The following is a 22,477-nucleotide window of genomic DNA, read 5'->3' as shown; positions in this document are numbered from 1 at the left end:
TTCCTTTCTTTTACAGAGATGGAGGCTATGAAACATCCCCCCTGATTGGTAAATATTGCGGAACAAATGGTCCACCCATCATAGTGTCACATAGCAACAGACTGTGGCTGAAGTTCAGATCTGACCACTCACTCACCTACAGGGGATTCAAAGCCCACTGGGATGGCACACAGACAGGTATGCATTTCCTGTTGTGTACTTGTGTATTGAATCAGATGAATATCAGCCAGACTGTTGACATGAAGTCAGGAGTAGAACTGCCCACGTGTCTGACTGTCATTTAAATGACCAACTGCGATTTGATTTTTAAAATTAATTTATTTATTTTTTGCTGTTTTCGGGCAGATACGTAATTTGGATACGTAATACGTAATCATAATTTCTATATCCAAATCAGTGTTTTTTTTTTTTTTTGTATTTTCAGTTTTTATTTTACTTTTAACTTTTTATTACTTATTTTCAAATATTTGCTTTAATACTTTGTTTAATACTTTATAATATAATTTATTATATATGATTTATAGTTTTATTAATTTTAGTACTTTCATTTAAACTTATTTTATTTCAAGTTAAGTTTTTTAAGTTTTAGTCTAATATTTATATTTAATTTTTATGTCAGATTTATTTAAAAAAAGAAAATGATTTTTAATAAAGTAAGTTTGCCATGTGCTTTTTCCATTTTCATACTTTTTGTTATGGTTCTGTTTGGCTTTATTTATTTTGTTATGTATGTTTGTATGCATTTATTGATTGATTGATTTAAAATTTAATAATATTTATACTATTTTAATTTATAGTTTGTTTTAGCAATTTTAGTGCTTCAGCTTAAACTTATTTTCAGTTAGTTGCCAAAGCAACATTTGTTCTTGTTTTTTATGTAATATTTATATTTTATTTTATTTCAACTTTATTTTTTATAAAGAAAACAATAGTTTAAAATGTTGGAACAACACTGTTCCAGAGGTATTGATAGTCTGCTGTAGATTAGTTGCTATTAAGAGCCTCAGACAAAAATCTAAATGTCTTTACAATATTTAATGGGACAACCCTTGCAAACCCAGCAAATATTTATTCCTCAGAATTGCTCATGTCGAGCGCTAATATCAACCTGCTAGCTTATACACACAATATTGTTTCCCAGAGGACCGGTTAAAACCCAGAGTCCCAGAAATGTCACGCCAATTTGATTGGAGTTTGCATTCCATTTTGCATAAGAAGGTCAGTGGACTATATTACACCATCTCAGACTTACCATGTGTCTCTGTTATAGGTTGCGGTGGGACGTTGACAACAAGTGTGGGAGGTTTCACCTCTCCCAACTACCCCCTGCCGTATCACGCCAACGCCGAATGCTACTGGCACATCAAAACCAGTGCAGGAAGCACAGTGGAGCTCAGCTTTGGAGACTTTCACCTGGAGAACAGCATCAACTGCTACTACGACTACTTGGCGGTCAGAGAGCATCGAATTAGACGATTTACTACACAATTGTAGAGTTCGCTATTGAAAGGTATTGAGTTGGAATCTTTCCCTGATGTGTATATGTTTTACCAGGTGTATGATGGTGACAGCACCAGTTCTCCTGAGGTGGCCAAACTGTGTGGAAATCAGATTCCTCCTCCCATCAGCTCCTCCCGAGACAACATGTACGTGAAGCTACGTACAGACAGCATCATCCACACAGGCGGATTTCTGGCTAACTACCAAACCAGTGAGTGACCAAACCGGAAAACCCCGAAAAAGATGTATAAATTTAGTGCTGTCAAAAGATTAATTGTGATCAATCGCCTCCAAAATAAAAGCTTTTCTTTACATTATATATGTGTGTGTACTGTGCATATTTATTGTGTATATATAAATATACACACATCCATGTATATATTTAAGAAATATATGTTACGTTTATATAATTATATATAATATAAATTATACAAATATAAATATATACATGTAAATTCATGCAAATATTTTCAAAATATATACTCTATGTATGTGTATTTATATATACATAATACATATACACAGTACACACACATATATAATGTAAAGAAAAACTTTTATTTTGGATGTGATTAATCGCGATTAATCGTTAGACAGCACTAGTATAAATATAGTTTTTTTTATTTACATTTGATTCAAACTCTTACAAAAAAAGTATTGTGGCAGTTTTATGGTATACAGATAGTATCAGATGGAAATTTTGTACATTTCTACTAGGGCTGTGCAATTAATCGCATGCGATTAATTGCACAGCCCTAATTTCTACTATGGAACATATTCATACACTGCAAAAAATAATAATTACTTAGTATTTTTGTCTTGTTCTACAGTACAGTAAATCAAGATACATTTGCTTGAGAAGATGAAAAATGATCAAATTTGAGTTTATGCCTAAAAACAAGAGAAATATCTAACGAGGAAGAAAAGATAATGTTAATTGAACTTTTTGTTTTCCATCGTCAGAATCTTTTCCTTTTTTAAGTAAAAACTCAATTAATTTTGATACTTTGATTTTTTTTTTCAAGATTAAAAATAAATAAATAAATAAAGGAATAGTTCACCCAAAAATGTCGTTCCAAAGCTGTATACATTTCATTTCTATGTTGAACACAAAAGAAGATATTTTGAAGGATTTTGAAGAACCAAACAGTTATTGGTCCCCATTGACTTCCACAGTAAGGAAAGAAATACTATGGAAGTCAATGGGGACCATCAACTGTTTGATTACCAGCATTCTTCAAAATAACTTATTTTATGTTCAACATAAGAAAAAAATTTCATTTTTTTAAACATTTTTGGGTGAACTATCCCTTTAATGATCTTGTGTCATTTTGTATCTTGATTTATGAAAGTTATTTGAAAGATCTGAAAGTTATAAGAAAGAAATTTGTACTGAAAAACAAGACAAAAATACTGAGTGAGACCACCATATTTGCAGTGTATTCCATGATATTTCAATGGTACTTAAAAAAAGAATACCATGGTATTACCATGGTGTATTCCCAAAAACATGGGAATAACATGGTACTTTTTTTTGTAAGTGAATAATTAAACATTACTGCAATGCTGTGGTTTTAAATCGTACGTTTTTTTGTATTTGGCAGTTGAGTTCACCCAGAGGACACTGACTTGTTTTGGCTCTCTGCTTTTTAGTCTTGTTTTAATTATGTTTGTGGAGGTGAAATGTCACAGTTTAGAGCTCAGTGCAGCACTATCTATCTTCTTTTGTGCATTCTCTCAGTCTTTTGCCTTTTCTTTGGCTGTCAGTGGTCACATGCCAGTGTGTTTCCCAGACTCTAAAACTTTACTGCAGGGTCAAATCCAGCTTTAGCCGTTATGGCAAGATGCCACCAGTTTTAATGTATTCCTGCCTTAAAATCGGTGTAAATATTCCCCCAAAGTTCTTGATGTGACATAATTCTTCCCAGCTCATGTTGTTAATCAAGACGGGCTTTTCTCTTGTAGTTTGCCAGGGTGTGCTGATCGCCAACCGGAGCCGGGGAAAGATTGAGAGCTTGAACTTCCCCAATGACTACCCATCTCGTGCCGACTGCAGCTGGACCATCCAGGCCTCCATGGGCAACACCATCAACTACACTTTTATAACCTTTGAGGTGGAGCACCACGTTGGATGTGCCTATGACTATGTGAAGGTCAGCACATGCTTTGTCAAGCCTCATCTTAAACTGTACCCAATTTTGCTGCTGAAAGTCTACATGAAATTAAAATGGACCATATCTGCTTTCTTAATAGACTTTCTGGTCATATTTTGCATGTCTCTGAAGTGTCTTTCCTTTAATGGTTGAGATCACAAAGGTCACACAGGATGTTAATATTAACTACAAGCCAATTAGCCATTTAGGCATCGTTTTAGGCTACTTCCTGCCTGAAATCTTGAAAAGGTTAGAGAAATAACAATAGATGTGAATAAGAAAAGGATGCATTGAGATGCTCTTGATGGTGAACTTGACCTTTAGCTTTCAGTTCGGCTTTATTCTGATATGGAACGCCCACTATTCATGATCCAATCAGTTCCTGATGGATGGACTCAAGCCCCGCCCATTTTCTCACCGAATATGTTGTTTTGCTCAGAAATATGTCACGTTGAGAAGTTGAAATGGGTTGTGAACGTTGGTTTTTCTGACTCGAGGACCATCTACATGTCTTTTCAAGCTTGTATTATCTTATTATTTCTCCGTGAAGGGCTCAAGTCATTCAGTTACACTACAGTGATTTACTGGCAGAGTCTTTGAAATGTACAATGGGTACTTTGAGTTCCTCTCCGTTCACTCATCACCATGGCGATCCAAACAGTGATGACATCATTGGGGCCTTTTGTAGAGATGTTGAGTTTTTGTCTTTTCCCTCAGGCAGTCTTGAGAAAGGCTATGCTCTGTTTTCATAAACCTCATGCCATAGATAGGCATTCATCAGCTGGGTAAATACATAGACAGTTGTGTTGGATATTTTGGACTCTGATGACCTTTTCCTTAAGGAATGTGAGAGTTTGTGCACAAGCCAACAATATTACAGCACACTTTTGTTCCTAAGGCAGTAGAACAGATGGTCTGAATTACTGATGTGATGTCATTGGTTGTATTTGTGAAAGGTCACTGATTCTTGAGACATACTGCAGGAGAAACAATATTTCACACTTTAATCTGACTTCAGTTTTCAAATTCACTAAGCTTTCACGTTTTGTTTTATTTTCTTGTTATTTTGTTAAGGTTATGACATTACACAATCAGTCACTGCACTTAGCAATATGTAAATGGTTTTGATATGGTTTGACAGCTGTGTACATTTTCTCAACAAAATGTATTAATTTTACAATTTTAAGTAATTGTCCATTTTTGTGTCACAACCAATGTCAGAAATATAGTCTGGATTTTGGGATAATTTCCAAATTTAAACTAGGTCCTTCTTCAGAATTGGAAAATAAACTCAAAATTGTGAGAAAAAAGTCAGATTTGCAGGATATAAACTCGTAATAAACTCGTAGTTGGTCGCAATTCTATGAAATAAAGTCAGAATTGCGAGATATAAAAAGATAAAAAGTCACAATTACCTTTTATTTATTCCATGGTGAAATCGGGCTTCCATAATATAGTTTTTACTGATTTTTATTTCAGTTTTAGTTATTTAGTGGTTCATGTTAAACTAAATGAAAATGTTCCCTTGGCAATTAGCTAAAATAAAGTCATGACAGATCTATTATAGTATGTATTATATAACATGACAGAACTATCTTTTACTGTAAAGACCAGAAAGTATTGTATAATTAATCTCACTCACCCTCATGTTGTTCCAAACCTGTATGAGTTGCTTTCTTATGTTGAACACAAAAGAAGATATTTTGAAGGATTTTGAAGAACCAAACAGTTATTGGTCCCCATTGACTTCCACAGTAAGGAAAGAAATACTATGGAAGTCAATGGGGACCATCAACTGTTTGATTACCAGCATTCTTCAAAATATCTTCTTTTATGTTCAACATAAGAAAAAAATGTCATTTTTTTAAACATTTTTGGGTGAACTATCCCTTTAATGATCTTGTGTCATTTTGTATCTTGATTTATGAAAGTTATTTGAAAGATCTGAAAGTTATAAGAAAGAAATTTGTACTGAAAAACAAGACAAAAATACTGAGTGAGACCACCATATTTGCAGTGTATTCCATGATATTTCAATGGTACTTAAAAAAAGAATACCATGGTATTACCATGGTGTATTCCCAAAAACATGGGAATAACATGGTACTTTTTTTTGTAAGTGAATAATTAAACATTACTGCAATGCTGTGGTTTTAAATCGTACGTTTTTTTGTATTTGGCAGTTGAGTTCACCCAGAGGACACTGACTTGTTTTGGCTCTCTGCTTTTTAGTCTTGTTTTAATTATGTTTGTGGAGGTGAAATGTCACAGTTTAGAGCTCAGTGCAGCACTATCTATCTTCTTTTGTGCATTCTCTCAGTCTTTTGCCTTTTCTTTGGCTGTCAGTGGTCACATGCCAGTGTGTTTCCCAGACTCTAAAACTTTACTGCAGGGTCAAATCCAGCTTTAGCCGTTATGGCAAGATGCCACCAGTTTTAATGTATTCCTGCCTTAAAATCGGTGTAAATATTCCCCCAAAGTTCTTGATGTGACATAATTCTTCCCAGCTCATGTTGTTAATCAAGACGGGCTTTTCTCTTGTAGTTTGCCAGGGTGTGCTGATCGCCAACCGGAGCCGGGGAAAGATTGAGAGCTTGAACTTCCCCAATGACTACCCATCTCGTGCCGACTGCAGCTGGACCATCCAGGCCTCCATGGGCAACACCATCAACTACACTTTTATAACCTTTGAGGTGGAGCACCACGTTGGATGTGCCTATGACTATGTGAAGGTCAGCACATGCTTTGTCAAGCCTCATCTTAAACTGTACCCAATTTTGCTGCTGAAAGTCTACATGAAATTAAAATGGACCATATCTGCTTTCTTAATAGACTTTCTGGTCATATTTTGCATGTCTCTGAAGTGTCTTTCCTTTAATGGTTGAGATCACAAAGGTCACACAGGATGTTAATATTAACTACAAGCCAATTAGCCATTTAGGCATCGTTTTAGGCTACTTCCTGCCTGAAATCTTGAAAAGGTTAGAGAAATAACAATAGATGTGAATAAGAAAAGGATGCATTGAGATGCTCTTGATGGTGAACTTGACCTTTAGCTTTCAGTTCGGCTTTATTCTGATATGGAACGCCCACTATTCATGATCCAATCAGTTCCTGATGGATGGACTCAAGCCCCGCCCATTTTCTCACCGAATATGTTGTTTTGCTCAGAAATATGTCACGTTGAGAAGTTGAAATGGGTTGTGAACGTTGGTTTTTCTGACTCGAGGACCATCTACATGTCTTTTCAAGCTTGTATTATCTTATTATTTCTCCGTGAAGGGCTCAAGTCATTCAGTTACACTACAGTGATTTACTGGCAGAGTCTTTGAAATGTACAATGGGTACTTTGAGTTCCTCTCCGTTTACTCATCACCATGGCGATCCAAACAGTGATGACATCATTGGGGCCTTTTGTAGAGATGTTGAGTTTTTGTCTTTTCCCTCAGGCAGTCTTGAGAAAGGCTATGCTCTGTTTTCATAAACCTCATGCCATAGATAGGCATTCATCAGCTGGGTAAATACATAGACAGTTGTGTTGGATATTTTGGACTCTGATGACCTTTTCCTTAAGGAATGTGAGAGTTTGTGCACAAGCCAACAATATTACAGCACACTTTTGTTCCTAAGGCAGTAGAACAGATGGTCTGAATTACTGATGTGATGTCATTGGTTGTATTTGTGAAAGGTCACTGATTCTTGAGACATACTGCAGGAGAAACAATATTTCACACTTTAATCTGACTTCAGTTTTCAAATTCACTAAGCTTTCACGTTTTGTTTTATTTTCTTGTTATTTTGTTAAGGTTATGACATTACACAATCAGTCACTGCACTTAGCAATATGTAAATGGTTTTGATATGGTTTGACAGCTGTGTACATTTTCTCAACAAAATGTATTAATTTTACAATTTTAAGTAATTGTCCATTTTTGTGTCACAACCAATGTCAGAAATATAGTCTGGATTTTGGGATAATTTCCAAATTTAAACTAGGTCCTTCCTCAGAATTGGAAAATAAACTCAAAATTGTGAGAAAAAAGTCAGATTTGCAGGATATAAACTCGTAATAAACTCGTAGTTGGTCGCAATTCTATGAAATAAAGTCAGAATTGCGAGATATAAAAAGATAAAAAGTCACAATTACCTTTTATTTATTCCATGGTGAAATCGGGCTTCCATAATATAGTTTTTACTGATTTTTATTTCAGTTTTAGTTATTTAGTGGTTCATGTTAAACTAAATGAAAATGTTCCCTTGGCAATTAGCTAAAATAAAGTCATGACAGATCTATTATAGTATGTATTATATAACATGACAGAACTATCTTTTACTGTAAAGACCAGAAAGTATTGTATAATTAATCTCACTTTCTGTTCCTGTCTAGCTCTATGATGGTCCAAACGATCAGGCTACTCTGATTGGTACGTTCTGTGGGAACACGCCTCCTCCAGCCAGCACCACCACCGGTACCAGCCTCCACATTGTGTTCCGCTCCGACATGTCTGTCTCATACAGAGGCTTTCAGATGGACTGGTACCAGAATGGTAAGATCCAACAATACACAGCTGATCGTATGCTTTCCATGAATAAAGTACAAAAATAGAGCTTAAACTTCTTGGGACTTCATGGAAAGTTGGGTATTCATGGAAAGTACCACATTCATGGAAAGGTTTTTGAGGACCTGTGCCAGCCTCAAAGCATTGTGTGAAACATCTAAATGTGTATGACAGTGGAAAGACAGATAAGCTACTCAGAACAGAAGGAAATAACATATACAGAGTCACTGTTGGGCAGCCAGAAGTCAGTGACCTGTAGTCTGTTGAGTGATGATGTCACTAAATCTCTAAGACAAATAGCAGACCTAATGGGCAACGCAGTGACATCACTTAGGAAAGCTTCACTTTGATTGGCCAGCAGGGAAAGAGCTGATTACCAGTGATGAATGAATCTAGCAAAGAAAGAAAGGAAAGATTAAATGTAGCAACTGCTGTTGCTGAAGAATTTTGGGATTTGTAGTGGATTTTCTGCACATGTATTAGCTTATTTCCAGCAAAAATCTGTTCCAGAATGACTATGTGGAAAACAAGGCTACACGCTCCTCTAGAGAGAACAGACTAATAAAGCTCTGTCCTTGCTCTCTGTCTTGGGAGACACACCTGTTTAACTCTTACTATGTCACACCTAACATAAATTAACTGTTCACAGTAAAACAGAGAATCCATTTAATTTCATTACAGATATTAAATTTACTTGTATATCAAAGAAGAAACACCAAGACATAAATGTGTCAGATAGTGAGCCATCTATTAGTGTGATAACCCACACTAACTGATGTTTTGTGTGTATGTTTCTCTGTTCTTGTTCTTGTGAGACATCGAGTAACATTGCTGAAGGGTGTGGACTGTTATTTCTGCACAGAGAGCAGGATCACAGTAAGAGAGGGAGAGACGTACGCTCTGAACCTTTAATTATTCATGCACCTCTGTCTGTGATGATGTCATTCTTTGGAAGGAAATGGTCTTGGTTTCCATGGACACAATGTGTAGAGAATGAACACTGTAATGTTATTATGTAACATGCACAGAACAGTTTTGCAGCTGTAAAAACCTTGCTGAGGGAGAGAAAAATGACAAACAAAGAATAAAAACAATCGGAAAAGACACGAGGATGGAAGAGATAGAAATGTCCCTATAATAAGAGAAAGTTCAAACATGAAACTGTGGGATAAATAATGCAGGTGCTGGAGAAATTCCTCAATTCAACAAAGCATTTCATGGCTACAAGCCAGTTGATCCATTTTAAAAATTAAAAAGTAGCTCCACCCTTCCTTTGTCCTCTCACAGACCTGTGGACGCTGTTGAGATTGATGTTATTGATTAAGACAGTGGGGGTGGAGAGAATGAATCCGTTCTGACCGATCTTTCGTGAATATCACATTACACTGACCGCATTTTAGTCTTGTTGCTACTGCCTTTCTTGCGGTGAGGGTCAATATGGCTTCATATTTCCTCTGATAAGCTTGACGTGAAGCATTTTTCCTGTCTGTACACTGTAATGCAACTATCTGTCCACTTCAGCATCCCTGACCACATTTACACAGACACACTTTACAGGAATTGACATTAAACAAGTTACAAAATATACGTAATGCCAAACTTACAAAATATAATGTAGTTATATAAGATGATTGATAATACCATGGTACTTTGATTAGTACCATGATACATGTCCAAAATGTGCTTTTTGGTCGCCTTATATTCATACAAAATATTGTTACATTTGAATCAGAATTTCTGTTTTGAACTTTCATGTGGATCCCTGATTAAAAACAGGGGAAGAAAAAGTCAAAGTACCTCACTGTTACCCCCTGCAGGTTGTGGTGGGGAACTCTTCGGGCCCACTGGTGCTTTCACCAGCCCAGGCTATCCGGACAAATACCCAGCAAACCGTGAGTGCATCTGGCACATCCAAACAAGCCCTGGAAGTAGCATTTCCATCACCATCCTTGAGTTTGATGTGGAATATCATCCTGACTGCAACTATGACAAGCTGGAGGTATGAAAAAATGAATAAATAAAAACAGTAAGCAAAATATATGTATGCATTGAATACACTCTATTACATCTGCAACCTGAGCCTACTTCATGAGATAATGTATCCCACAATGCAGTGCACTCAACTACCCTCAATTCCCAGTGTGATGAAAGAACTGGAAACAATATTAAGCATGGTTTTTCAAAATATTTTTTAAATAATAGTATACAGTACATACTGCCCAGTTAGAAGTGTGCAAGTATTCCTCAAAATCTATTCTTAATTATTAACTTTAATAAGTGTTATGTGTTAGGTGTAAGCAGTATGAAATCAAAATTCAAGTGTGTGTTTATATGGGTGTGTGCCTGCTCATGCCCCATTGGCATCTGCTGGGCTCTGTAGGTGTATGTTTTGTAGCGTAGACCTGTGGAATGCTGACCTCCACTGTAGCACTGAATGGAGCCAACAGGGCAGAAATTAACTGGAAATCAGAGCTTAGTGAGAGGGCTTAGAGATAGTCTCACATGCACACAAACACACACTTTCTGTGCCACACAGATGCCAGACCAAAACCAGATATTGTTTTAAAATGGCATTAATTTTAGTGGCCTATGGTTTACAGAGCTGGGTAGTAAGTAACTGATTACATGTAATTTGGATTACGTAATTAGATTCCAAAAATTAAGTAGCTACAGTACTTGTAATTAGATTAGATTACATTTTTAAAATACTTGTAACCAGACTACAGTTACTTTTTTACTGATTACTTGTATTTTATTGATTACAGTATGGTACAATATTATCATATTTTATAAACGGGTAGAAATGATAAACGAGTTAGGTTAAAAGTAATCTAAAAGTAATCAAAAAGTAGTCTGATTATATTACCTAAAATGTGTAATGTAATGGATTAAGTTACTAACTACAATTTTTGTCATGTAATTTGGAATCAGTAACAGACTACAATTTGTTAGTAATCTACCCAGCACTGATGGTTTATTACATGCTATGCTTGCTTTCTCATCACTTACTGTAGAGTAAATAAGACAACAGAGACAAAATGAAATTTGCAATATTTGGACACATAAGAGATACATTAAAAGAAAGGGTTATTCATCTTAAAGAGAGATAGCACAAGCACACTTTTTTTGCAAAACATTTCACAATGTAAAACAGTTGATGTATGCTACTGTTCAAAATTTCAATCAAATTTGATATTTTCACACTTTCTGGTAGTCAAACTTGGTGGAAAATGTCTATTACTAATAGAATTACATTTATCTTTGGGACTAGTTGGTTAAAAGTCATGATATCAACAGTCAAGCTAAGTCTAAGAAAAGTGCTAGTATCATTTTGAAGCCACTTGATTTTTTTTTTTTTTTTTTTACGTAATAGTGACTTTCATACATTTTGAAATGATCCTGGTCTTCAAAAAAGCTAGTCTGTAAGTATCGCCTCACCTTTGACCTTTATCCAGGTGTACGGAGGGCCTGACCTCTCCTCCCCACGATTGGCCCAGCTCTGCACCACACGCCCTCCCAATAACCCTCTGCAGGTGGCCAGCACAGGTAACACTGTCACCGTTCGATTCACATCTGATGCCGTCGTGAGTGGCAGAGGCTTCAATGCAACCTGGGTAGAAGTTCCTGGAGGTTAGTCAACTGTCAATTATGAAAATTCATCACTATGCCACTATATATGCCATTATTTTGGAGACTTTGCTAATGAGCTTCTTAAAATCTTTCCTTTGAAAATGCAGGATGTGGAGGGATCGTCACAGCCCCCAATGGAGAGATCCACTCTCCGCAGTATCCCAGCAACTATCCTGACAATGTGGACTGTTCCTGGGTCATCACAGTGGACGTAGGCAATCGAGTCTTCTTCAACTTCACTGATCTGGATCTCGAAAGTCACAGCTCATGCAGTTTTGATTACGTGACTGTGAGTAGCGGACCTTTCTGTGTGCACATGATGAATTTAATGCTCACGGTGGCAACATTTGTGATTTCATGATATTACAGACCAATGCATCACAGTTTAAACCAGTTTATGGACAAACTTCTACTCTCTAGATCCATGATGGTCACCATGAGTCTTCTCCACTCCTGGGTAAATTTTGTGGAGTCTCCAGGCCTTCTCCCATTACGTCCACAAGGAACGTCATCTATGTTCGCTTCAGGTCAGATCACAATCAGAACCGTAAAGGCTTCAGTGCCCAGTTCTCAGAAGGTGAGTGCAGTCTTTGTTTTGTGAATTTGTCATGGTTTGTTTCATTGTTAAACCTCATTGATTACTCATTGATTTCCAGCATGTGGATCCACTATAGCTGCTGATGATGTGGGTGGTGAGATTGCATCTCCTCGTTATCCATATTCTTACCCACCCAATCAGAACTGTAGTTGGATCATACAGGCACAGGAGCCATGTAAGTCCACTGGTCATACTTGGCATCCATAATCTCAAAGTCAAAACCAATGCTTTTTGTACTTTAAACTACTTGCCTTATTCTCTGATCTCTACTATCTTATATTTCTTTCAGTCAATCATGTGACTTTGTCCTTCACTGACTTTGAGGTTGAGATGGTGAATAGTAACTGCTCTCATGATAGTGTGGAGATCCTGGATGGAGACAATTACCAAGCCCCATCTGTTGGTAAAGATAAAATTTCTCCCTTGAGGAAACGTCAAAGACATACTCTGATTACAATAGGATATCACCTATATATGTGTGTATACATCAGGCATTAGATCTAGGTTTTGGCACTTTATCACATTTTGTTTGGTTTTTCAGAAAATACTGATGCAGTTATGGTTAGTAATAACTAGTAACCTTTTTCCAGGTCGGTACTGTGGGAATGAGTTGCCACACTCAGTCACTTCATTCAGCAATGCCCTGGTGGTAAACTTCATCTCAGATGCTTCAGTAGGGAGGAAAGGTTTTAGGGCAACCTACATGGCCTCAACCTCAGGTTAGATTTGAGTATTTATTTCAAAATACATATGAATTTTCCACCCAAGTTAGGTTGCAGTATAACACTATTTAGTTACCTGTTTTTCCAGGCTGTGGGGGACATCTGTATATGGAGTCAGGTGCTTTTAACAGTCCGAACTATCCTGATGTATACCCACCTAATGTGGAGTGTGTATGGACCATCACCAGTTCCCCTGGGAACCGTCTACAACTGTCCTTCATGTAAGCAAATCAGGATGTTACATTAATCTCACAAATGTAGTGGATTCATCAAAACCAACAATGCTGTACTTTTTGTGATGCAGAATGTTTCAGTTGCAACAAAGTTCAGACTGCAGTAGTGACTACCTAGAGGTTCGTGAAGGACATTCCACTGGTACTCTGGTTGGTCGTTTCTGTGGTGATTCCCTTCCTTCCAACTACACCTCTATAATGGGCCACATTCTTTGGATCAAGTTTGTCTCTGACTCCTCAGTCAGCGGAGCTGGATTTAGAGCAGTATTCTCCCACTGTAAGTCAGAGCGATAGATTACCGTTTTCTTTTTTATGTGGACCCTACTGAAAAGACCAACTAAGACTAGCCTGTATTTCCATTCTATTCCTGAGTGGTTATGTTGGTTAATGCTGGTTTCCTGGGTCTGAATAGTCATACTGTTCACCAAAAACCTTGGAAGTCTTGCTGGTTAAAATCTCCTGAAGTTAGAAAATCTTACATGGGAATATCTTTACTCTTTTTCTGCATCTTCAGTGTATGGAAATGACATCACGGGCAGCTCGGGACAGATAGCCTCCCCGCTTTACCCACGCACCTACCCAAACAATGCAGACTACCACTGGACCGTCACAGTGGACTCAGATTCCCACATCCAGATTCAATTCCTGGACATTGACATAGAGGACCTATTCAATTGTTATTATGACAAGCTCAAGGTCTGCACTCTTGTTTAAAATGCCATAATGGTTTAACAGAAAATAAGTGTATGCAGGCATATGATGTAGATGAGGTTGAAGATCAATGCTTCCCTTCCCTAGATATATGATGGTCCCAGCACCAGTGCTTTACTTATGGGTGAGTTCTGCGGCCTGACTCTGCCCAACCCAGTAAGAAGTTCAGGCAGCACTATAACGCTTGAATTTAAATCTGACAATGTGATTGGAGGAAAAGGCTTCCTGCTTGAGTGGACTGCTGTTCAGGGCTCCGGTCCTTTGCCAACTATACAGCCAGGTTAGTTCCCTAAGAAATCTGCCTCTCAGATCTTGCTCAAAATCGAAAAACATTGCTGCTTGGTCTCATTTCACAATCGCTTGCTATTTTTTTGTCTTTTCAGGAGCATGTGGAGGAACATTGATGACAGGAGACAATCCCCAGTTCTTATTCTCTCCTGGTTGGCCCGAGCTGTATCAGCATAACCTTGACTGTTCATGGGTGATCCGGTCTCCAAATTCTATCGTTGAGTTTAATCTGCTTTCTCTGGACATGGAAGATGAGGTTTTGTGTCTCCATGACAGTCTATCCATCAGGGATGGTAGGTTTTGTCATATGAAGTGACTTCAACATAAATCCCAACTCAAAACTGACTTTCATGACTTAATATAAGGTATGTTTTTTTTTAAGGTGACACCAACTTGTCTCCACTGATTGCAAAGGTTTGTGGGCGGGAGCTGCCTGGCTCTCTGCACTCTAATGGTGATGCCATGTTCCTTCGATTCACCTCTGATGGCAGCATTAATGGCAGGGGCTTTAATGCCACCTTTTCCAGAGGTGAACAACAAGTCCATGAGTCAAATTCTTGTCATGATGATGTTGTGAACTAAGTTTGAGCTATTTTTTTTGTCTTCTCCATCAGGTTGTGGTGGGTTCCTCCATACAGACAGAGGGGTCCTAAGTTCTCCTCAATATCCACAGAACTACAAGCCCAACATGAATTGCAACTGGCAAGTAATGGTCACCTCAGGGTTTAGAGTGTCCATAACCTTCCAAAGTCCTTTCCAAATACAGGGTTATGGCGATCACTGCAGCTCAGGTGACTACTTGGAGGTGAGTGACTATAGAAAAAGTTGTTTCCAAAACAGAGCCTGTACATCATGCAAATTGTCCTTTAGCGTATGAAGGAAAAGACCATCATAGTTTGATTATTTTGTTTTAGTTACGTAACGGACCTGATGGCAACTCACCGACTCTATCAGGACGTCTCTGTGGGTCCAGTGCTCCATCCACATTTCAAACCACAGACAATAGCCTCTATGCCCACTTTGTCTCTGATGGCTCTAATGAGGCGAGTGGCTTCAAATTTGTATTTGAGGCCCACAGTTCAGGTGAATACTTCTAGCCAATATTCCAGAAATTTTAGATTAATTTGATTATTAAAAAAAAGAAATATAAAATAATAAGAGGAAATCTCTGTGCTTGTCTCCAGCTTGTGGTGGTCTCATTGAGCTTAATGATGGAGATCCACCAGGATACATCACGTCTCCTAACTATCCATCAAACTACCCCCAAAATATTGACTGTGTATGGATAATCACTGTACCCAATGGAGAGGCTGTACAGCTTGACTTTGAGGATGAGTTCTACATTGAGGCCCATACTGGGTATATTTAGAAGAATCAAATTGCTTATTTTTGGTACATGTAACCGTTTGACCATTAAATGTAATCACAATCTTCTGTCCTAGATGTATGTATGATTACATTGAGATCCGTGATGGTCCCACATCAGATGCTGCTTTGATGGGCAGACTTTGTGGCAACACCCGCCCATCCACACAGCATTCATCCGGCACCACCATGTATATACGATTCAGAACTGATGGCAGCGTCACACATATTGGTTTCAAAGCCAAGTACTCCATTGGTAATCCATTTTGAATCCCCAAGACATTCCAACCATCTATGGTTGATCTCAATGGTTTAAAGACTATCCTTTCCCTTCTTAGCTACATGTGGAGGTACCTACATTGGTCAGAGTGGTATCATCAGAAGCCCCGGTTATCCAGACTCAAATTATCCAGACAACTCTAACTGTGAATGGTACTTGGAAGGTCCCACTGGACACTATCTGACCTTCACCTACACTGCCCTTGACCTGCAGAGCTCCTCCAATTGTAACAATGACTATGTGGAGATACGTGAATACAATGCTTCAGGTTTGGGTCCTCCTTACACAAAAGAGAGTTGAGAGTCTTTCTGAATGTTAAGGATAGTAAGCTAACCTTTTCTTACTTACCAGGTCGCCTGCTGGGGAAACACTGTGGAAACAGCGTTCCAACCCCCCTGGACACTGGAGACAGTTTTGCCTATGTAAAGTTTGTCAGTGATGGCAGCGGGAATGCTGCAGGGTTTAGTTTATTGTTTGAAGCCAGCGTCGAAGGCAAGTGTCTTTACGGTGTTCAGTTAGGGTCATATAGTCCTGTGCAAAAAGCTCATGACTAGTTATTTTGGATAATACATTTGCTACATGATTACTTACATAGTTATGCTGTTGGTTATGAAGCAGTTCCTTGGGTAACTGGTGATAAGATGATATTGTTGCTCTTACAGAATGTGGAGGGGATCTGAACGCACCATTTGGAACCATATCATCTCCCAACTACCCCAATCTTTACCCTCACAGCCGAGTATGTCGCTGGAGAATCACTGTTCCTCCCGGTCGTAGGGTCACTTTTACGATCAATGACCTGAGGCTGGAGGAGCATGGCACCTGTATGTTTGACTATGTGGAGGTAAGGTCATCTGTATGTTTTAGAGATATCAAAAAGTTGGGCATTTAAACTATGTATTGCTTTCTCTGAATATTGTTCAATTCAGTGCTTTATCACTGGTTTGCTGTTTTGACTCTTGGGTTGGTAGGTCATCAATGGTCTGACACCCAGTGCCCCACATTTGGGTCGGTTATGTGGGACAGTCCCTGCTGGTACCCAGTTGAAATCTTCTGGGAATACTATGCTTGTAATTTTCAGCACTGATTCATCTGTGTCTAATGGTGGATTCACGGCAGATTACTCTTCAGAAGAGGCAGCAGGTGAGATAGAAGACCTCTGAGTTTAGTGTATATTTTTTGCTTATTTTTGTCTCCTGATTTGATTGGTGAATCTTTGTCCTTTTGGTAGTGTGTGGTGGAATACTCAGTCAACCTGGAAACTTCACCTCGCCTGACTTTGGCAATGGAAACTACAGCAACAACCTGAACTGTGAATGGCTGATCCAGAACCCACATCATATGAATTCTTCCATTGTGGTTATAATAGATGAGCTCCATCTAGAGCATCACCAAACCTGCGAGTGGGACTACTTGGAGTTCAGACTGGGTAAGAGTTTCCAAATGCAGAAAGAGAGACATAACACTACGTACACCATCCAATGTACCATTTACTTTAAAGCTGTTGCTGATAAGCAAAGAATTATGGCATGCTTTATCTGTTCCTCGTATTCAGGAGATATGAATGGAGAACTTTTGGCTCGTTTATGTGGTCAATCCTCTCCTACGATCCCCATAGTAGTGTCCACCCCTGAACTCTGGGTTCACTTCCTGTCCGATGAGGCTGTGGGTGACCTGGGCTTCAAAGCCACGTATTACTTTTCAGGTACCATCGTTCAATTGGTTCCACTTAAACAGGTGCTCTTTAAAATTCTGCATGAGCTCAACTGACTATGATTTTCCACAGAATGTGGAGGGTCACAAAGTGGAGAGGGAGGTGCCATCTCTAGCCCTGGATATCCCAATAACTACCCCAGCCCGAGCCGCTGTACTTGGTTTCTCGAAGCTCCGGTGGGCCACACTATCATTGTAAGTCAAGACTGCTTCTTGGGTCAGTTGTTTTTTTACTGTTTTCTTTCAACCTTAACAATGAAGTTCATCATTAACGTCACTTAATTTCCATATATTCTAGCTCACTTTTACATACTTTGAAGTGGAGGAACACAGCCAGTGCACCTGGGATTCAGTGACTATCTTCAATGGAGCCTCGCCAGGATCCCCAGTTATTGGTCAATACTGTGGCCACAACTCTCCAGGAACTATCCAATCAGGCTCCAACAAATTAGTTGTTTTGTTCCTTGCTGATCATACAGTGTCCAGAGGAGGATTTACTGCCACCTGGTCAACGGACTCATCAGGTATATATATATATATATATATATAAAGATCCTGTCTACTTTCTGTAGGCGTTTTACATATTAAATTACTTTTTTCCCTCAAATTTCTTTCTCTTCTTCAGGATGTGGAGGAATTATCCATGCTGATACAGGCACCATCAAATCTCCCAATTATCCTCAGAATTTCCCAGCCAATACTGAATGTTCCTGGACCATCATTGCCCATGATGGAAACCATCTAGAGATGGGCTTTGCCAGTGACTTCCAGATCCCAGACTCAAGTGGACAGTGTCAAAACAGTTACATCAAGGTAAACAGATGACCATTCCCTGATGTTGCATTTTTGGGATCTGGTGATTGATTTTTCATATTCTGTCTATATTTATCTGACAGGTGTGGGCTGACAATGTACAGAATGATGAGAATCTCTTGACCACTGGTTGTGGCACTACAGCCCCAGCTGCAGTCATTGCCCCCCGAAATGTTATTACGGCTCGTTTCCAGTCCTCAGATACACCTGGCAAAGGCTTCTCTGCTGCATTCTACACTAGTATGTATCGTATGTATAGTATGTAAAAGGTTTCAGTCCCTGTCAAATAATTCAAATAATGTAATATCTCTATTTCACATCATCTTTTAGGTTGTGGGGCCAATTTCACAGCTTCAACTGGCCGTGTCGTTTCTCCAAACTACCCAGACCACTACCCGGGAGGCTCCAACTGTAATTACATTATTGATGCTGGAGATCAGACCGTGATTGTGCTTACTTTTAAAACTTTCCAGATAGAGGGTATGCCTCCTCCTCAAAAATCACTAATTGTTTCATACATCTTGATATAAGAAATCTACAAATAACTCAAAGGATAACAGCAGTTCTGTAAAGTGAATAATCATGCGTTTCCATCTCCTCTAGCACACTCCACATGTGTCTATGATGGTGTAAAGATCTATAGTGGCATCACCACCAGTGGTGTTCCCTTGGCTACTCTTTGTGGAAATACCATCCCAGGCATCTTCACCACATTTGGACCAATGCTCATCAACTTCTACTCTGATTCTATCATCCATGACAATGGCTTCCTGGCAGAATACAGAACCATACGTAAGCCTCAACCACAAAACAAACTGTACATTTAATGCAATACTTTTTGGTTCTCTGTATACTATACTATGTGCTGATAAAGGATGTGGCTTAGATGGAGGTGTGTAGGGGGTGTGGCTTCAGTGTAAATGTGTGCTAGAGTAAGTTTGGGTTGTTTATCATCTGATTCACTGAGCCCAGAAATGTGGAATGAGCAGAATCACTGGAATGAGAGGACGCTGCACTTTTCAAACAATATGAGGGGATTTGGGAGAATATGCAAATATGCAAGAGAATTCCATTTGCAACAGATTCCACTGTTACTTCCGCAAACAAACTCATTCATTGTAAATGGTGCACAATAGAAATGCACAGTCAAGTACTATTTGACTTGGTGCTCTATGGGAAGACAGCCCAAATTTCTCAAAGAATAGCTGTCAGCCTCAAGCACATGAACAAGACATTTAAATACATGTAGGGCTGTTCCTATGAATTTCATCCCTACATGTTGGTTTATATGATTACTGTGTATATGTTACTGTACATCTGTATATCGATTATGTGTTCATGTGTTTTTAACAGCATGCGGTGGTGTGTTTAATGGCACTTCTGGGACAATCAGCAGTCCATCTCATTCTATCACCAACTACCATCACAACATCAACTGCACATACTACATATATGTTCGTGACAACCGTGTCATTAATCTCAAGTGAGTTTGATCCAATTTAAGTGATTTGAAGAAGTCATATCATTAGGAATCGTTTTATTTAGGTTTTGAAAACATATTGTCATAGGCACAATTAAAACATTTTGTAAGTTTCAGAACTCAAAAAACTTGGTCCCAATTCACAAATTTACAATTCACATTCTAAGGATCGAAAATGGTCATTAAAAACTTTTAAGGGATAGTTCAACCAAAAATTCTGTCATCTTTGGAACACAAATTAAGATGTTTGTGGTGAAATCCGAGAGCTTTCTGACCCTGCATAGACAGCACCGTAACTACCAAGTTCAAGGCCCAGAAAGGTAGTAAGGACATCGTTAAAATAGTCAATGTTTTGACTATTGACTATTTATAGTCAAAACATTGACTATAAAAGTCAATGTTTTGACCCCCCCCATCAACAATTCTTCTCTTCTGTGTCAGTCTCTGCCGCGCATTCACAAGAGTACCACGACGCATGCTTCATAAAATTAAGACTGAACCACTGATGTCACATGGACTATTTTAACAATGTCCTTACTACCTTTCTGGGCCTTGAACGTGGTAGTTACATTGCTGTCTATGCAGGGTAAGCTCTCGGATTTCATAAAAAATATCTTAATTTGTGTTCTAAAGATGAACGAAGGTCTTACGGGTTTGGAACAACATGAGGGTGAGTAATTAATGACAGAATTTTCATTTTTGGGTCAACTATCCCTTTAATAAATGCCTATACATAATCAAGGAAATGTCTAAGGGCAAGTTTTGACATTATAAAACCATATAAAAATCGATTGCTAAGTCTCATGTTCTACAAATTTGTAACTTTCGTACCTACCATTTCTTTACGGACCCTCATCCTCAACCACATTCTCTTTGGTCTACACAGATCCAAATTAGAACAATAAAAGTAAAAATCCTTACAGCTTGAATCCTGCTAGGCATCCATCATGCCCGCTATGTTCCACCAGAGCGAAAAGCATTCTGGTATTGATCATCTGTCTTTCTCTTTGTTCTGTAAACCCCACTGAGATCTTGTATTGATGCCAGACAGGAAACCCTTCACCCGTAATTTGTCCCTAGAGGCTTTCTTTCAGGGAACCCCCCTCTCCCATTAGTGGTATCACTTTCTGAGAAACTAGATTGTTCTGTAATATTTCCATAGTAATCATCAACGGTATGTATTTTTTCCTGTCCGATAGGTTCAACTCTTTCAGTCTGGAAGCCTCCTCGACCTGCCGCTATGACTATGTGGCGGTGTATGATGGAGAGAACACTCTGGCCCCACTAGTGGGGAAGTTCTGTGGACGTGAACTACCGCCCAACCTCAGATCTTCATCCAAGCACCTGTTTCTCGAGTTTGTTACAGACTCGTCGGTTGCGGCAGAGGGTTGGAGAGCAACGTACAGTGAGACTTTAGGTAGTGTTTCTCCATCTCATACATCAGCAATGAGCCTCCTTGCAGCCTCCTTATTGGTCTGTTTGGTTCCATGAAGAAACTTTGACATTTATGGAACCTTTCCATTCCACAAAAGGTCCTTTATAGTGGAAAAATGGTTCTTAAAATTTTTGAAGAATTAGAATTTTAAATGGTTCCTTTAAGAACTGTTCACCGAAAGGTTCTTTGGGAAACCAAAAATGATTCTTCTCCCTTTTTTTCATCATCTGATTCAAAAGAATGTAACTGACATGTTGCTCACAGATCAAGATGTGTGATACTTTGACCTTGTTCCTTTATGGTTCTCATTTTAGAATAGTGTGAACAATGGGTGGAGGATTCCATAGTGAATCACAAAGACAAAGATCTCATTGAGGATTGAACAAAGTGTTCAGGGGTCATAAACAGTGATCTTTGTAACAGCTTTGTGCTTTAAAGCGTCTGATGCACCAGTCACTTCAGGATGACCAGGCTCTTTAAGATCTGAGTTGTAAACACTTTTGTAGCTCGTCTCTGGGGGTGTTGAGTGAACCGCCCCATCCTACAAGCGCCACTGTTGTTCTTTGAGAACAGCACAACTCATTCAGACCACAAGAGTCTGTTCCTTCACCCTGACCGAAAACAAGACAAAACAAGTCTTTATTGGCCAGTGCTGTCAAAGAGCCACTAAAGTGCTCCTAATTCTTTTGTAGTGTCCTATAATTTATATGCAAATAAACGCAGTATTTTTTGTTATATACATTTAATTCATTTATTGAATGAAATTTAACATTACATTATTTAATTTATTTTCCATTAATTGATTTTTATTTAAAAAAACTATATTATATTAACTTTATTTTAAGTGTACTTTTATGAACTAATATAATATTAACTTACAAATAATAAATATAATAAAAATATGTTTTACTTATAATAATATTAACTTCAATTTTATTTACTTTTATAAATGTAAATAAATGTTATATAATAATTACAAATATTTATATATTATAAT

The 22,477-nt window shown here is 38.3% G+C and overlaps 1 protein-coding gene across 1 annotated transcript in view; it reads left to right on the top strand.

Moving 5' to 3' along the window:
- The window catches only part of cubn (cubilin (intrinsic factor-cobalamin receptor)), a 43,696-nt gene that overhangs the window by 14,398 nt on the left and 6,821 nt on the right, over nucleotides 1-22,477 (top strand). Inside the window, exons 23-58 of the mRNA XM_016543286.1 lie at nucleotides 17-177; nucleotides 1,271-1,452; nucleotides 1,555-1,711; nucleotides 3,466-3,653; nucleotides 8,041-8,200; nucleotides 10,030-10,211; nucleotides 11,668-11,842; nucleotides 11,950-12,131; nucleotides 12,263-12,419; nucleotides 12,499-12,615; nucleotides 12,730-12,843; nucleotides 13,031-13,159; nucleotides 13,251-13,383; nucleotides 13,467-13,672; nucleotides 13,910-14,091; nucleotides 14,194-14,386; nucleotides 14,490-14,687; nucleotides 14,777-14,923; nucleotides 15,009-15,199; nucleotides 15,309-15,477; nucleotides 15,579-15,753; nucleotides 15,837-16,015; nucleotides 16,098-16,307; nucleotides 16,391-16,531; nucleotides 16,702-16,883; nucleotides 17,011-17,182; nucleotides 17,271-17,468; nucleotides 17,595-17,744; nucleotides 17,826-17,947; nucleotides 18,051-18,276; nucleotides 18,378-18,565; nucleotides 18,649-18,805; nucleotides 18,896-19,045; nucleotides 19,169-19,357; nucleotides 19,919-20,048; nucleotides 21,245-21,450. Of these exons, the coding sequence (XP_016398772.1) occupies nucleotides 17-177; nucleotides 1,271-1,452; nucleotides 1,555-1,711; nucleotides 3,466-3,653; nucleotides 8,041-8,200; nucleotides 10,030-10,211; nucleotides 11,668-11,842; nucleotides 11,950-12,131; nucleotides 12,263-12,419; nucleotides 12,499-12,615; nucleotides 12,730-12,843; nucleotides 13,031-13,159; nucleotides 13,251-13,383; nucleotides 13,467-13,672; nucleotides 13,910-14,091; nucleotides 14,194-14,386; nucleotides 14,490-14,687; nucleotides 14,777-14,923; nucleotides 15,009-15,199; nucleotides 15,309-15,477; nucleotides 15,579-15,753; nucleotides 15,837-16,015; nucleotides 16,098-16,307; nucleotides 16,391-16,531; nucleotides 16,702-16,883; nucleotides 17,011-17,182; nucleotides 17,271-17,468; nucleotides 17,595-17,744; nucleotides 17,826-17,947; nucleotides 18,051-18,276; nucleotides 18,378-18,565; nucleotides 18,649-18,805; nucleotides 18,896-19,045; nucleotides 19,169-19,357; nucleotides 19,919-20,048; nucleotides 21,245-21,450 (6,098 nt within the window). The remainder of the gene's footprint in view (nucleotides 1-16; nucleotides 178-1,270; nucleotides 1,453-1,554; nucleotides 1,712-3,465; nucleotides 3,654-8,040; nucleotides 8,201-10,029; nucleotides 10,212-11,667; nucleotides 11,843-11,949; nucleotides 12,132-12,262; nucleotides 12,420-12,498; nucleotides 12,616-12,729; nucleotides 12,844-13,030; nucleotides 13,160-13,250; nucleotides 13,384-13,466; nucleotides 13,673-13,909; nucleotides 14,092-14,193; nucleotides 14,387-14,489; nucleotides 14,688-14,776; nucleotides 14,924-15,008; nucleotides 15,200-15,308; nucleotides 15,478-15,578; nucleotides 15,754-15,836; nucleotides 16,016-16,097; nucleotides 16,308-16,390; nucleotides 16,532-16,701; nucleotides 16,884-17,010; nucleotides 17,183-17,270; nucleotides 17,469-17,594; nucleotides 17,745-17,825; nucleotides 17,948-18,050; nucleotides 18,277-18,377; nucleotides 18,566-18,648; nucleotides 18,806-18,895; nucleotides 19,046-19,168; nucleotides 19,358-19,918; nucleotides 20,049-21,244; nucleotides 21,451-22,477) is intronic.

Source organism: Sinocyclocheilus rhinocerous, unplaced genomic scaffold (assembly GCF_001515625.1).
Source record: "Sinocyclocheilus rhinocerous isolate Xijiao unplaced genomic scaffold, SAMN03320098_v1.1 scaffold97, whole genome shotgun sequence".
Taxonomy (NCBI): Eukaryota; Metazoa; Chordata; class Actinopteri; order Cypriniformes; family Cyprinidae; genus Sinocyclocheilus; species Sinocyclocheilus rhinocerous.
The sequence above is the reverse complement of the archived record's forward strand: the minus strand, read 5'-3'. Positions and strand labels throughout refer to the sequence as shown.